At 37.3% G+C, this 12,113-nt stretch overlaps 1 protein-coding gene across 4 annotated transcripts in view; it reads left to right on the top strand.

The window, feature by feature from the left end:
• Positions 1–12,113, top strand: part of SPPL2A (signal peptide peptidase like 2A) — a 29,576-nt gene that overhangs the window by 17,374 nt on the left and 89 nt on the right. Inside the window, exons 10-17 of one of the 4 annotated variants that reach the window (XM_075713603.1) lie at positions 191–265; positions 978–1,034; positions 1,192–1,245; positions 1,673–1,772; positions 2,688–2,765; positions 3,098–3,258; positions 5,459–5,492; positions 10,180–10,250. In XM_075713603.1, the coding sequence (XP_075569718.1) occupies positions 191–265; positions 978–1,034; positions 1,192–1,245; positions 1,673–1,772; positions 2,688–2,765; positions 3,098–3,258; positions 5,459–5,492; positions 10,180–10,211 (591 nt within the window). In that variant the 3' untranslated portion in view covers positions 10,212–10,250. Of the gene's footprint in view, positions 1–190; positions 266–977; positions 1,035–1,191; positions 1,246–1,672; positions 1,773–2,687; positions 2,766–3,097; positions 3,259–5,458; positions 5,493–10,179; positions 10,833–12,113 lie in introns of those variants that run through there. The other 3 variants (XM_075713602.1, XM_075713601.1, XM_075713604.1) reach the window with 3 other exon arrangements.

Below are 12,113 nucleotides of genomic sequence, written 5' to 3'. Positions count from 1 at the left end.
TAAGAGAAATTAATCCTGTTTTAAATGTTATGCCAGAATAAACACATAGTGGGGTGGGGAGGTGGTTTGTTTTGTGGGTTTGTTTGTTTTTTTTTTTTTTTTTTTAAACATGGTAGTACAGTTATGGTACCAGAATCTAACTACGCAGTCCTTGAAAAACTACGGTAATATTTTCTTCTTTTTTTGCCAGTCCTGTGTGATACTTCTGGGCCTTCTCCTTCTATATGATGTATTTTTTGTCTTCATAACACCATTTATCACAAAGGTATGTCTGTGAATTTATCTTTAAAATAAAACCAAAAATATTGTCTGGTCATTGGGGCAGTATTTTTGTCAAACAGATTAGTGTTTTCAGTATTCTTGATGCAGAAATGCTGACTTCCTTTTTCTTCTTCTCCATTTAAGACAGCAGTGGTCTAAAGTTTCATCTTGTGGGGGCTGTAGAGCATAATGCTTGTGTAGGTGCCATAAATTTTGTTAAATGAGTAAGTTTTCAGCAATCACGTGGCCAAAAATAAGCTGTCCCCAATTGTGTGACAGCGTGATGATGAGAGATGACTGTCCTCCAGTTTTCTTCCTCCTTTTGCTTTTAACACCCGTATATCAGAACATGCTCTAGGACTTTCTGTGGTGCTCACTTGCAGTGTAGTATGAACTGTATGCAAGCGTACCTTCTTTTATTTCGAAGCAGAAAGCTCATGGTAGAAAAAGCTGACACATTTTTATCTAAACTTCCAGCTACATCTACTGGATTTGTTGTTTTTTTTGTTTTGGCTTGTTTTTTGTTTGTTTTTTTTTAACAGTTCTTTTAGGCTGGACTACATGTTTTTAATGCAAAACAATACTGTATGATACTAGTGCATTCCTTTTGATATTCAGGATTTTTCCAACCCTGAATTGTAAGATGAGGTACAAGCAGTTTTTGTAAATGTAGTATGAATATTATGCTAACTTTTGAAAAATAACCTTAATTTCAGAATGGGGCAAGTATAATGGTTGAAGTTGCAGCTGGTCCTTTTGGAAACAGTGAAAAGGTATGAATAGTTGTTTTAATACGTGCAACATACAAATACTGACATTTCGTAGCTAATTCATAGTGTGCTTTTCAGCATAACTTTCTCACAAAATATAGCCAGCTTCTGCTATTTTATTTTAAGTATTAAATACCTGTTGACTTGGGTTTGATCCTAGAATGATGGAAACTTGGTGGAAGTCCCTACTGAACGCTCAGCTCCCCATGAGAAAGTAAGGATTGTATTTCAGATACTGGATTTTTTGAATGATTCCCTCTGAAAAGACTATTCTTTTGGGGAAAACCTGACTGTCCAAATTTCTCTTCAGGGCCTGGATATCATTGATCAATTCTCTGTAGTTAGGTTAATAATCCAGACTTGTTATTCTCATTATATGGTTAAATGTTGTTTTAACTTTTTTTGGTGTGTGCGTATTATTTGTAAATCTGAAGTTCCAGCTCACCTGTTGCCTTAAGCTTAATCCACTCTCTATGTTGGTTTCTGGTTTTTACTTTAGGTTCTACCTATTTTGAAGTTCTGCATTAACAATTAATTAATTACATTAAAACTGTTTATTAATTTAAGCAAACAAAAAAAATCCAAAACACCAGGATGCTTTAAATTAGATTTATGTGGGCTTCTAAAATACTGTTTTACAGTTACCTGTGGTTATTAGAGTGCCTAGACTTGAATACTCTGCATCGACACTGTGTGACATGCCATTTTCATTGTTGGGTTTTGGAGACATTATTGTCCCAGGTGAGCAAATGTTTTTGGCAATTGTAACTTATGATTAAACATTTTGGTTTTGATTCTCAACTGACTTGTATTAGAGTTTATTCTACAAAGTAGTTACCGAATCAAATGCAGCAGTTTGCCTTGATCTGTCAATGCAGAATACAACAAAGCCTCAATATAACAAAGCTTAGTATGTTACAGAACACTTAAATAGTGAAGGGGTTTTGCTTTTCTGTTGCCCTGTATTGTGTAAATACAAGTCCCACAGATAAATCCCGTTGTCAGTATCAATTAAATCTCATCGAAATCTCACAGAAGGCAAGTATTCTGTGACTTCATGGTATTTTTGTATCCTAGACTACCTAATTAGAGGTGAGATAATGGAAAATGCATTATCAAGTTTTTCCATCTTTCTCTGAAGAGCTGAATTTTGCCATAATTGGAGTCTTGAGCAAATTACTTGTGTCAGGCACAAAGCACCATCTCGTGAACAGCATGCTTTCCCCTCTCCCTTTTCCTGTGATTCGTACTGAGGCAGAAATGCTGATTGTTAAGAATGACTGTTAAAATCCTATTAAGAAAAGTATTAAAACTAGGTTGTTACTCTTCTGTGTTAGTGCCTTCAAAATTGAAAATAGCACAATTTAATTAGCTTGCTTAAAAAAACCAAGACCTTTTAATACTAAGTTCACTTGGCTCATATTTGCATTATGGTTTTGATTTTCAAGACTTACCATAGGATTTCTTAAACTGGTTCTTGTCTTTCCAGAAATAAATGGGTAGAAGATAACATACAGTAATGGGAAGTCTTACTATAATGTCTTTTTATGCTGCTTTGATTTGGAGGATTGGGGAGAAAAAAATTCATGGCTAAATATTTCATTAATCCTTTTGTGGTGTTTTTTCCCTGCCCCCTTCCCCCCCTTCCCTGTCAAGGGCTTCTGGTTGCCTATTGTCGAAGATTTGATGTTCAAACAAGTTCATCTTCTGTATACTACATTTCCTGTACAATAGGTAAATTGTGATATTTCAGCAACATTAATCTTCATGCTTTTTCTAAATGGCAGAACTAGATAGTTTTCTTCAGGTAAAGGTTCAATGTTATCAACAATCTCTTTATAATCTTTTTTTAATGTGCCTGCCCATATTTAAGGTGAGCAGTCTTTATGGTAGTCAGTTGCTTTGAGAAAGCTCGCAAATACAGAGCAACCTATTGTCCCTCTTCCATTATATTAATAAGGAAGATACTACTTTTAAAAAAATAATAGTTCTGGCTTACTAAATGAGTGACTTAATTTAAAAATTCAGCTGTTCTTGACTGTGTATGTATAAATATCTTTTTGTAGCTTATGCTGTTGGTATGGTGCTGACTTTCATTGTTTTGGCATTAATGAAGATGGGACAACCTGCCCTACTCTATCTTGTACCATGTACACTCATTACTAGCTCGCTTGTTGCTTGGAGGCGCAAAGAGATGAAGAAGTTTTGGAAAGGAAGCAGTTACCAGGTAGGCTGGATGCCTTGAGTATTTCATTGTTGTTAATTCCTTTGAGTATGTGCTTCTCTAAGTACTTGGTAACGTATCACTCGCAATCCAATTTTTGCTAGTCTTAGTGTTGGTTTATCTTCTGGAATGAATAAGGAAAAATAGTCTTTACTCTTAGAGAATCTTAGTCTAGTAGTTGACATGGCAGAACAGAGCTTAAGGGAGATGAAATGGCTGGTTCAGTACTCATAGGAAGAAGTAATTTGTTCTGTTTTATTTTCTTTGAAATGTTTTTTCATGTTTTAACATTCCTCAACTATATCTTGATGCAGTATAACATGAGTCACTGAACTAAGCATGCAGATTCCAATCTGCACTAGTCCTGTATTAAGAGACAGTTCAAAAAAGTTGGTGATGAGCTAGAATTTTAGAAACTTCCCATGCATCACTGGTGTCCTGCATCACCAGGATGATATGGAGCATTCAGCAACAAAATAGCTGGGTGGTTATATAACTGTTTTCTATTGCAGCACATGCTGTGTACACGTTCCTTTGGTATTCTGCATTTCCCCTCTGGTTATCTCTAACACTACCCAGGAATTGCAGTCCTTAGAATCCCACCAGCTGCCTGCCTCTGCCTGTTGACATGTGCACGTTCCCCCTGATTTGACTTGCTGCAGTAACTGAGTGTGCCGGTACCCCTTGTCAGCTGGCATTTATCAGAAGACAGACCAGTCCTGAGATTACTCTAAATTTTGTTTGAGACCTAAAGTCCAATATTGTTTGAATTCAGCAGCTGTTGCCTGTATCTAGGCTGTGTTGAACCTGGCTCAGAGAATGGATAGTCTGATGCGTGGGGAGGTGGGTGCTGTGAAGTTGGTGGTGGAAAGGAGCAGCTCCTGCTTTTTCAGCTTCTGGATTGCATGGTTTAAGTGGATCAATGGAAGTTAAGGTGGTGGTAATTCTTGTAAACATAAAACTGCAGGCACGTGGCTCCTATAATAGTATCAGCTAAATGCTACCTTTTCTTGATCTAATACTCTACACCTGCTTCATCTGGAGATTGGCGAGGTATGAAATTACTCAGATCTTCAGCTTTAACTAGATACCCTGTCTGTCTGTCTACAAAAACAACTCTTTTCCTTTCATAGGTCCAGTGAATAGAAATGTTTCTCTGTAGGTCAGAATGAATTTGGCTTACCATGCATTTGTATATAAATTGGTGACTGTTTGCTCTTCTAAAATAAAATAAAGTGTCGCATAAATAAAGCCCAGTAACTCTGCAACTGTTGGGGCAAAAAAGCTTTGCAATTTATTTTGCTCACTTGAGTTCTGAGTAGTATTGGCCTAGGTAAATCTGACAAGTCTCTTCAGTGACAAAAATTTCTTGCAATTCTCATAGCAAAACTCATACTTGGAAGAATTATGTTGCCATAGTAGTTATTTAATGTCCTTTCATGGTTTCTTGAAGGATTAAAATTGCTCTGAACTTCAGCTTGTTTTGAGGTCAGAAGACTTCATTTCTGGCACAATTTAAAATGTTGATTTCCACCACCCCTGAGTTAGACTTGTCTGTGATTGAACATCTCGGTGTAGCTTTACTAACTCCTATTTTTCTATAACTTTCTGAAGAACTTTTCCTCTATTAGGTTTTTATTTCCAGAGAGTGTTATTCAAGTTGCACTCTCGGAATGCTTCCGTGTTGATCTTTCTTACATATTGTCCTCCCCACATAAAGCTGTAGTTTGAACTGTCCTTGCTGAACTTACCAACAAGCAAAAACAAAAACAAAAACCAAAAACCAAAAAACCAACACCACCACCAAACGCAAAAAACGTACAAAAAACCTCCAGACAACCTCAGGGTTGAAATCTCCAGCTTTCAGTGCTCGTTGTGAGGAGCACAGATACAGAAAGGTGACAGAAGACTATTTTTTGCTACAACAGTGGTAATCTGGACTGTAGCAGAGCTGCCCATTGACAAGGGTGACCAGACTTCTGTAGAGGTTTGCTTTGTCCTCATGGGAACAGAGAAACCTTGCAGACTTGTTAGAGCAAAGTGTGCTAAGAATAGGGGTACAAGAGCATGTACAGTGTATCAGGTGACTAAACTTCATGAATGCTGCTGTTTATTTATAATCCATTAGTTTGCTTTTTTGAGTTTTGTTTTTTTTCTGATTTTTGTTGTGTATGATTTTAATAATGGAATGAATTTTATTTAGGTATCGGACTCCTCCAGGACGCCTTTGCTACAAGGTGTGATTATGGCCTTCTTTTAATGCAACTTTATGAATCATCTTATGGTTTCTTTTTTCTCTTTTCCCCTCTGCTGCCTCTTTTCATTCTTTTTTGCGTCTGTCGTCTTTTTAATTTTTCTTTTTAATTCAATAGAAGAGGGTAGAAGTGAAGACAAGCTATAAATCTGGTTTTATGCTTAGGTGGTTTTGGTTGGGTTTTTTTCTTTCTTTAAAGGAATACAGGAAAACTTAATATAAAGTACCAATGGAGCCATGATTCCGAAGCCTGAAGGCAGGCTTTGTATGCCTCTGTAATTTCCCAGATCCCTAGGAGTATCTTCAAATATTTAGAATTGGTGTTAGTTCCTCTGTTGTTACCTATATGGAAGTAATTCACCTAATTTTTCTGTGTCACTGCATTGACATGAAAACCTGCTTAGTGCTAAACAACAATTTTGTTGTCCTCTGTTATAATGTTCAGCATTATAACTTGCCTTTAGTAACCATGTCTACAGTCCCTCTATCATCTTACTACTCACCAATATACTTTATCCTGTACTGTCTGCCATGCTTGCAGTGGGGTAGGGAGCAAGGATTCAGACCAGCTTTTGTGGCCTTGCTGCTACAACTTCTAGACTGCAGCGAGAAGGTTTAACCTTAGTAGGCTATAGCTCATGACCGCTAACACTGATGGTATTTATTTGAGCTGTCCGCTGTCTCAAGCACAGCATGGAGAGAGCAATGCAAGCTTTCCAATTTCAACTTCTTGCAGAATTTAAGCATTTAAATATAATCTTGAATTATAGTCATCAGCCTAGAGTTACACATCTATTTATACAGTGTAGCTTGTCTGCCTTATACACTGAAGACAATTTGAGATGGTGAACTCTGCCTGACCGTGTCTTAAATTCTGAACTAAAAAGTACTTTTCTCCTTAGCTTCTTTCTTCTAAAAAAGAGTACTTTAACAATGTAAGTCTCATTAAAAAGCCTTAATAATAAATAAATTAGATAGAAACCCAAGAAGAGGTTAGGAAGTGGGAGGGATTGAGTGCAAATTAAAATCAGATGGCCAGACTGTATTTTTATAACTTAAAATTCTTTTGTCCTGCTGTGTGCACTCAAGTTCTTGGAATAGGACCTTGGAATAGTTCTTGGATAGGATTTTGAAAATCAGTTTTTCAATTTTTACTTTATACATATGGGAAATACTTGACTCCCTAAGATAGCTCTGAGGTCCCATAATTCTTAGCTGCGAGCATTTCTGTTTCTGCATAATGATGCAGTCTTAAATTCTAGTTATGCTGTCTGTGGCTTTTTTATGGAGTAGTCTTGAGCTGTAGTCTTGTTGCTGCACAGAAAAACATTTTAACTATTCACTGAAGCACACGGATTTTTTGGGAGAGTAATGTACCTACTTTCCTACCACCAAATGAGCAGTGTTGCTGCTGTGAAGCATATCATAAAGGTTTTTCTAGGTTTTCTGAATTGCTTATACTCCTCATGTATGCCTGCATGATAAACTAATTTGATACTTATTTCCCAGTTATTGATTTAATTTAAAAATACTGTTTGGTTTTTGTATCAGTACAATCTATGAAATCATTTTAGTAACATCATGAAAAATCTAGTGGACTAATGCAACTTTGAAGTCTTCCAGATAGAATAGTCTTGCAACTTTTTAGAGTCTGTCAATTTGAAGTGTTTAGCAAGCTTTCTTATCTCTCTGAAATAATCAACAGATTTGTCATTGGCATGTTGCACAGCATGTACCTGCTGTTTAGTACTGCAATTTTAAATCGCATTTTTAGATACTTGCAAATTAATCATAGCTGTAAGTTGTTAAGAATTATGTGAATTCAACATCATCAGAGTGAATCTTGCAGTCAAGTGTGTGCACAAGTGCTATGTACTCTTTTACAGGTAGAAGTTTGTATTGCCATTTCTAGTTTGGCTCTGTGTGTGGCTTTGGTTTTTTTTAATTTATTTTGGGTTTTGATAGTTCACCATGTTAGGAGATAGGTTAAACATAAATGTATTTTAGTTACAAAGCTATCTTGACACCTCCCCCCGCCCCCCCCCCTTAAAAACTGTCAGGAGTTCAGATGTGGGAGAAAAGCATCTGAATCTCTTCCACTTTAAAAACGTTCATCAGCTCTCGACAGCGTATGGTCCGATTCCTTTGGCTCTTTCAAGGCTTGAAACAGCAACTTTGTCCAGGGTTTCAGCATGGTGCCTTCATCTTGCTGCTGGTTATCCTAAAGATTCCTGCAGCTTCTGCTGAGGCTGTGAGGTTGGGGTGGTCCTGAGAATACCTACCACTGAGATATACTTGTGGAAAAAGCTGCTTAGTGCAATCTTACACTTCTAGAAAGGCACCTGTTGTCCCTGACTTCAAGTTGTGGGCTATCCTTCTTCTATATGGTGGAGAGATTAGAAATGGGGTGTGGTGTTTTGTTTTGGGTTTTTGGGGTTTTTTTTTTTGCCTTGTAACATTTATGTCTATCAAAAGCCCCCAAACACCCTTTATGCTCAACTAGCCATTTCGGTTTTAAAGTTAACTTAAAAATCTGATACATTATGCAGAGACTTTAAAATTTAAGTACAGGTGGTATCTCCAGCGTAAGTACCATTTTGTGCTACTTACCTCGTTGTACAATTAAGAGAAGAATCTTGGAGTTTGGAATACACTGAATTGTTGCAAATAATGTTAACTCTTCCTTCTGGACGCATCTTGCCAATTTAATAGGGAAAGATTTTACAAAAATGCTTACCAAAACTACCTGTTCTATGCCAGCTGTTAGATGATCCTCCCTAGTATGAAGGAAGGTACCTGGCATTACTCGATGTAATGTGGTACCGTGCGGGGGTGCTTTGTTGTTGTTTTATCCCGGAACAAATACTTCAATCCTCATTCAAAATGACAGTTTGGCTTCTGTAATTGTAGGGAGTGTTTTGTTTTGGGTGACTTTTGATGTGGGTTTTTGGTCACAGTGCCAGGGGAAAGTTCTAGATATACTGAAGTGAATGCAAGATTGTCATTAGCACGGGAGCTTGGTATTCACTGCTGGACTGAGCGTGTGCTATTGCTATAGCTCAGTTCTGAGATGTATCAGCAAGACTAGTGCCTGCCTTAATTCTTCTTGTCTTAATTCTGACATGTGAAGGGAGGGATGTGAAAGACCTTTTCTGATTTTAGTCAGATTGATATGGTGGCCACTAGGTCACTCCTAAGCCTTACCCAAGTCCCAGTGACTTGTTTCTGCCTTGGAACTGTTATCTCAACTTACTGCATGGCATGCTGGTGCGTCTGGATTGGGAAATAGTTTGTTTAAACAAACCTGGGTTTAATAAGGTATGTTTGTATACCTTGCAATGAAACAATTGTGTTGGTGTAAAAGAGGGTATGGCACAGAGGTGGGTCATGGCTAGAGAAGAAGAGAGAAGTTAATGGAACTACTCTCTTTGCCCTATATATAGAATTATACCGCACCAAAGTGCATATGACACAACAGTGTTGGAGCCTGGCTTTATCTTGCCGAGGGTCCTCCAGTGGGTGATGGTAAGACATGAAAGCAATCATGTCCTCATCGCATGGAAACCTGGCCAGCTTAGAACCCATGCAGTGAGCAGCTGTTTTACAGAAAGACAGGGAGCCTTGCTACTACTGGGTAGGATATGCCACTGTGGAACAACGTATGTAGGGTTTTCTGCCTTTTGATGCTGAAAGCGTTATGACCTTGTCCTAATAATCCTGCCACGCTGGGCATGTGAGCTCCTTGACACATTCTGTTTTTCAGCATTAGTTTTACTACTGCTGTATCTTCTGTCTCTGGTTATCAGCTGTCAAAACTGTCCAATCCTTGGCCTCTTGTTAATCATGCTTAATTCTGAAGCCCTCAAACTGATGGGTCTCAGTTTGTCATGCTAACAAATGTGTGTATTACCTCTGTAATTTATTCAATGCCTGGTCCCAGGGAGGAAACCAGAGCCTTCGCTGCCCTCTAGGAATACAGCAATGGATAGGGAAACAGGCTGCTTTTTAGCCAGGAAATGTGCAATATTGTCCTGGGTTACTCAGGTGACCTAATCAGTTACGTTCATTGGAAAGCATAATCAGTCTACATAGTAATCTGGTTTAGATTCTCTTCCGTTGTGGGACTTTACAATTTAATTTCCTTTATTCTTTTTAAACTAAAAGGAAAATTTGCAAAGAAATGGTGCCAATACAGTTAGTTTTTACTAACTGTAATCTAGCTAGCTTTTACTGTCATGAAAAGAGAAAGCTAGTCTTTTCTGTTCAAGCTATTGCTTGCTTTGTGTAAATGTTAAGTAGGATCCTAGGGTCTATTTCTCCAAACTGTCTTTGAAAAATTTGCTTAACCCCAATCGGGTTTTTTTGTTCTCTGTATTTAATAATTGAAACACTTTTGACTCCTCAGTTTACTTTCTTGTAGAGTACTTGGATCCTTGGCTGGAGAATGCTTTTGTAGTGGAAAGCATTAGCTAAGAGAGCTTTGATTATTTGGCTTGAATACTTTTCTGATCTATAGAGGACTTCCTATCTACACGCTGCTAAAATGCACTCTAACACATGTTCAATTATAATTCTCTTAGCTAACAAATACTTTGGAGCAATGGGGGGAAATCAGTATTTCTTTATAAAGAGCCATCTTTTTTTGTTTTTCCTTTTCTTTTTACACTTAGATGATGGAACACCTGGATTACACAGGAAATGAAGAAAGCACAGCATCAGCCAGTGAACAGCCTGGAGGACAATAACATGTAGGATCCTGATTGAAAATAGTATTCAAATTTTCTACAAATGAATTACAGTAAATTTGGTGAAGTTTTACAATAGAGTATTTCCTACTCTGTGTAAAAGGGGTTTTTACTCCCACACTTATATTTTTATGGAAAATATTGTTAATAACATAGAAGTAATCAAAATAGACTTGCATTTTTACATCCAAACCATAGCTAGTAAAACCGTGCCTTATTTTGATTTAAATAAAAGGATATTTTCTATGCAATTTTCCAAATGTGTTTCTATACAGTATATTTTTATAAAAGTTTCTTGCCCATATCAGTTTGATGCATGAAATGTTTTCTTAATTTTGATTAAGAAACTTATTAAACTAGTCAAGTTTCACAAAAAAAAAAGGTACAGTACCCTTCATAGGATTCCTTTCCAGATTTTGAATGCAAAGATTGGTAGTAATGTAACTATAGCAACTAAAGAATGAAACTATAGTTCCATTACTGCAAGTAATTGAATAAACAGTGTATGTTAGGCTATGTACATTGTAAGCCGTAAAATAGGTAACAGGGCAAATTTAGCTTGGGGTTGTGAGCTTCCCCCCCCCGCCCCGTACTGTCACTGGCTTATGCCTTAACTGTGAAAATTGTTCAGCTTTGGTGCAAGTCTTTCGGATTATATACATCACCAACCATTAAAAAAAAAAAAAAATAAAAGAGGGGGAGGCACTTACACAGTGGTCCTGGGAACTTAGGTGCAGCTCCTGGAATAGTTGACAAACAAGATGGTGCGAAAGGCAAGAGGGTTTTTTTGCTCAAGAAGTGCTTTTTGGGGGGGAGGAAGTGTTAACTCTGGCCTGGTTCTTCTACCCATTGAGACTAGGTCTGTATTTGCAGTCTTCATTTGGCTGTGGATCAGTTCAAAGGGATGGGGGAAGACAGGACAGATTTTTTTTTTTTAGCTTTTGGGTCTACACCATACTTTTTTTTTTTTTAAACTATTTTTGACAATTCTTTGCAATTGATAGACAAAACAACAGGTTTGAATAGCGCTAGTCATGCCTGTGTTAGTTAAGGCCAATGCATGTGTTTAACTTGTTTAATCTTAATTTGTTTTAGCTTTTAAAGACTTGGAAAAGGAGAAATAGATTAAATCATTAGTTTGCATTTAGAAGAGTTTGAGTTCGTTTGACTCTTTTCTTTTTTCAGGAAACTGCAAATTGAGGGGGATTAGGCATAGAAAATTTGTATGGCTGTAATGCTAACACTTTACACCAAAGAAAATTGGAGAAGGCAACAAACAGAAAACCACTGAGTTCACTTAGTGCTAATGTCAGGTATTCGTTAAAACATTTTTCCTATTCTTTAAATGAATGTCATTCCTATAGTCAGTACAAGTTCAAAAACCCTGGAGAAAACAACTGAATAAGCACATGCTGGGCAATGGCAATGCAGGCTTTCCTGCAGTGCCTCACGTAAGTGCCTCGGTGTTGGTCTGAAGGTCACCTCTAGACATTTATAGTTAGTTTGGGGCATGTTGGCTCAGGAGGACTTACCCAGATTAAATCTAGTTTAGCTAGATTTACTTTGGAAGTATGCTAATTAAGACAACTGTAAATCTATATTGGCAATTAACAAAGGCTTACTGCAAATTCACAGCTTTATGTAATTTATATCACGTTTAAACTTTGGTCGCAAGAGTCAGGAGCAGACAAACTTACAGCCTGAGTACCAGTTGTTGCTGCTCACACAGATTGACTGTAGTGCCAGTTGATACGGGTAAGATAACCACCTTGTTTGCAACTTCCCTAAGAAAACAGAAATTACAAACAGTTTTCGTATGTTAGTAGTTGCCCCTCTTGACTTTCTTGACCTAAGCTTGA

The sequence above is a fragment of the Pelecanus crispus genome, chromosome 7 (genome assembly GCF_030463565.1).
Source record: "Pelecanus crispus isolate bPelCri1 chromosome 7, bPelCri1.pri, whole genome shotgun sequence".
NCBI lineage: Eukaryota > Metazoa > Chordata > Aves > Pelecaniformes > Pelecanidae > Pelecanus > Pelecanus crispus.
The sequence above is the reverse complement of the archived record's forward strand: the minus strand, read 5'-3'. Positions and strand labels throughout refer to the sequence as shown.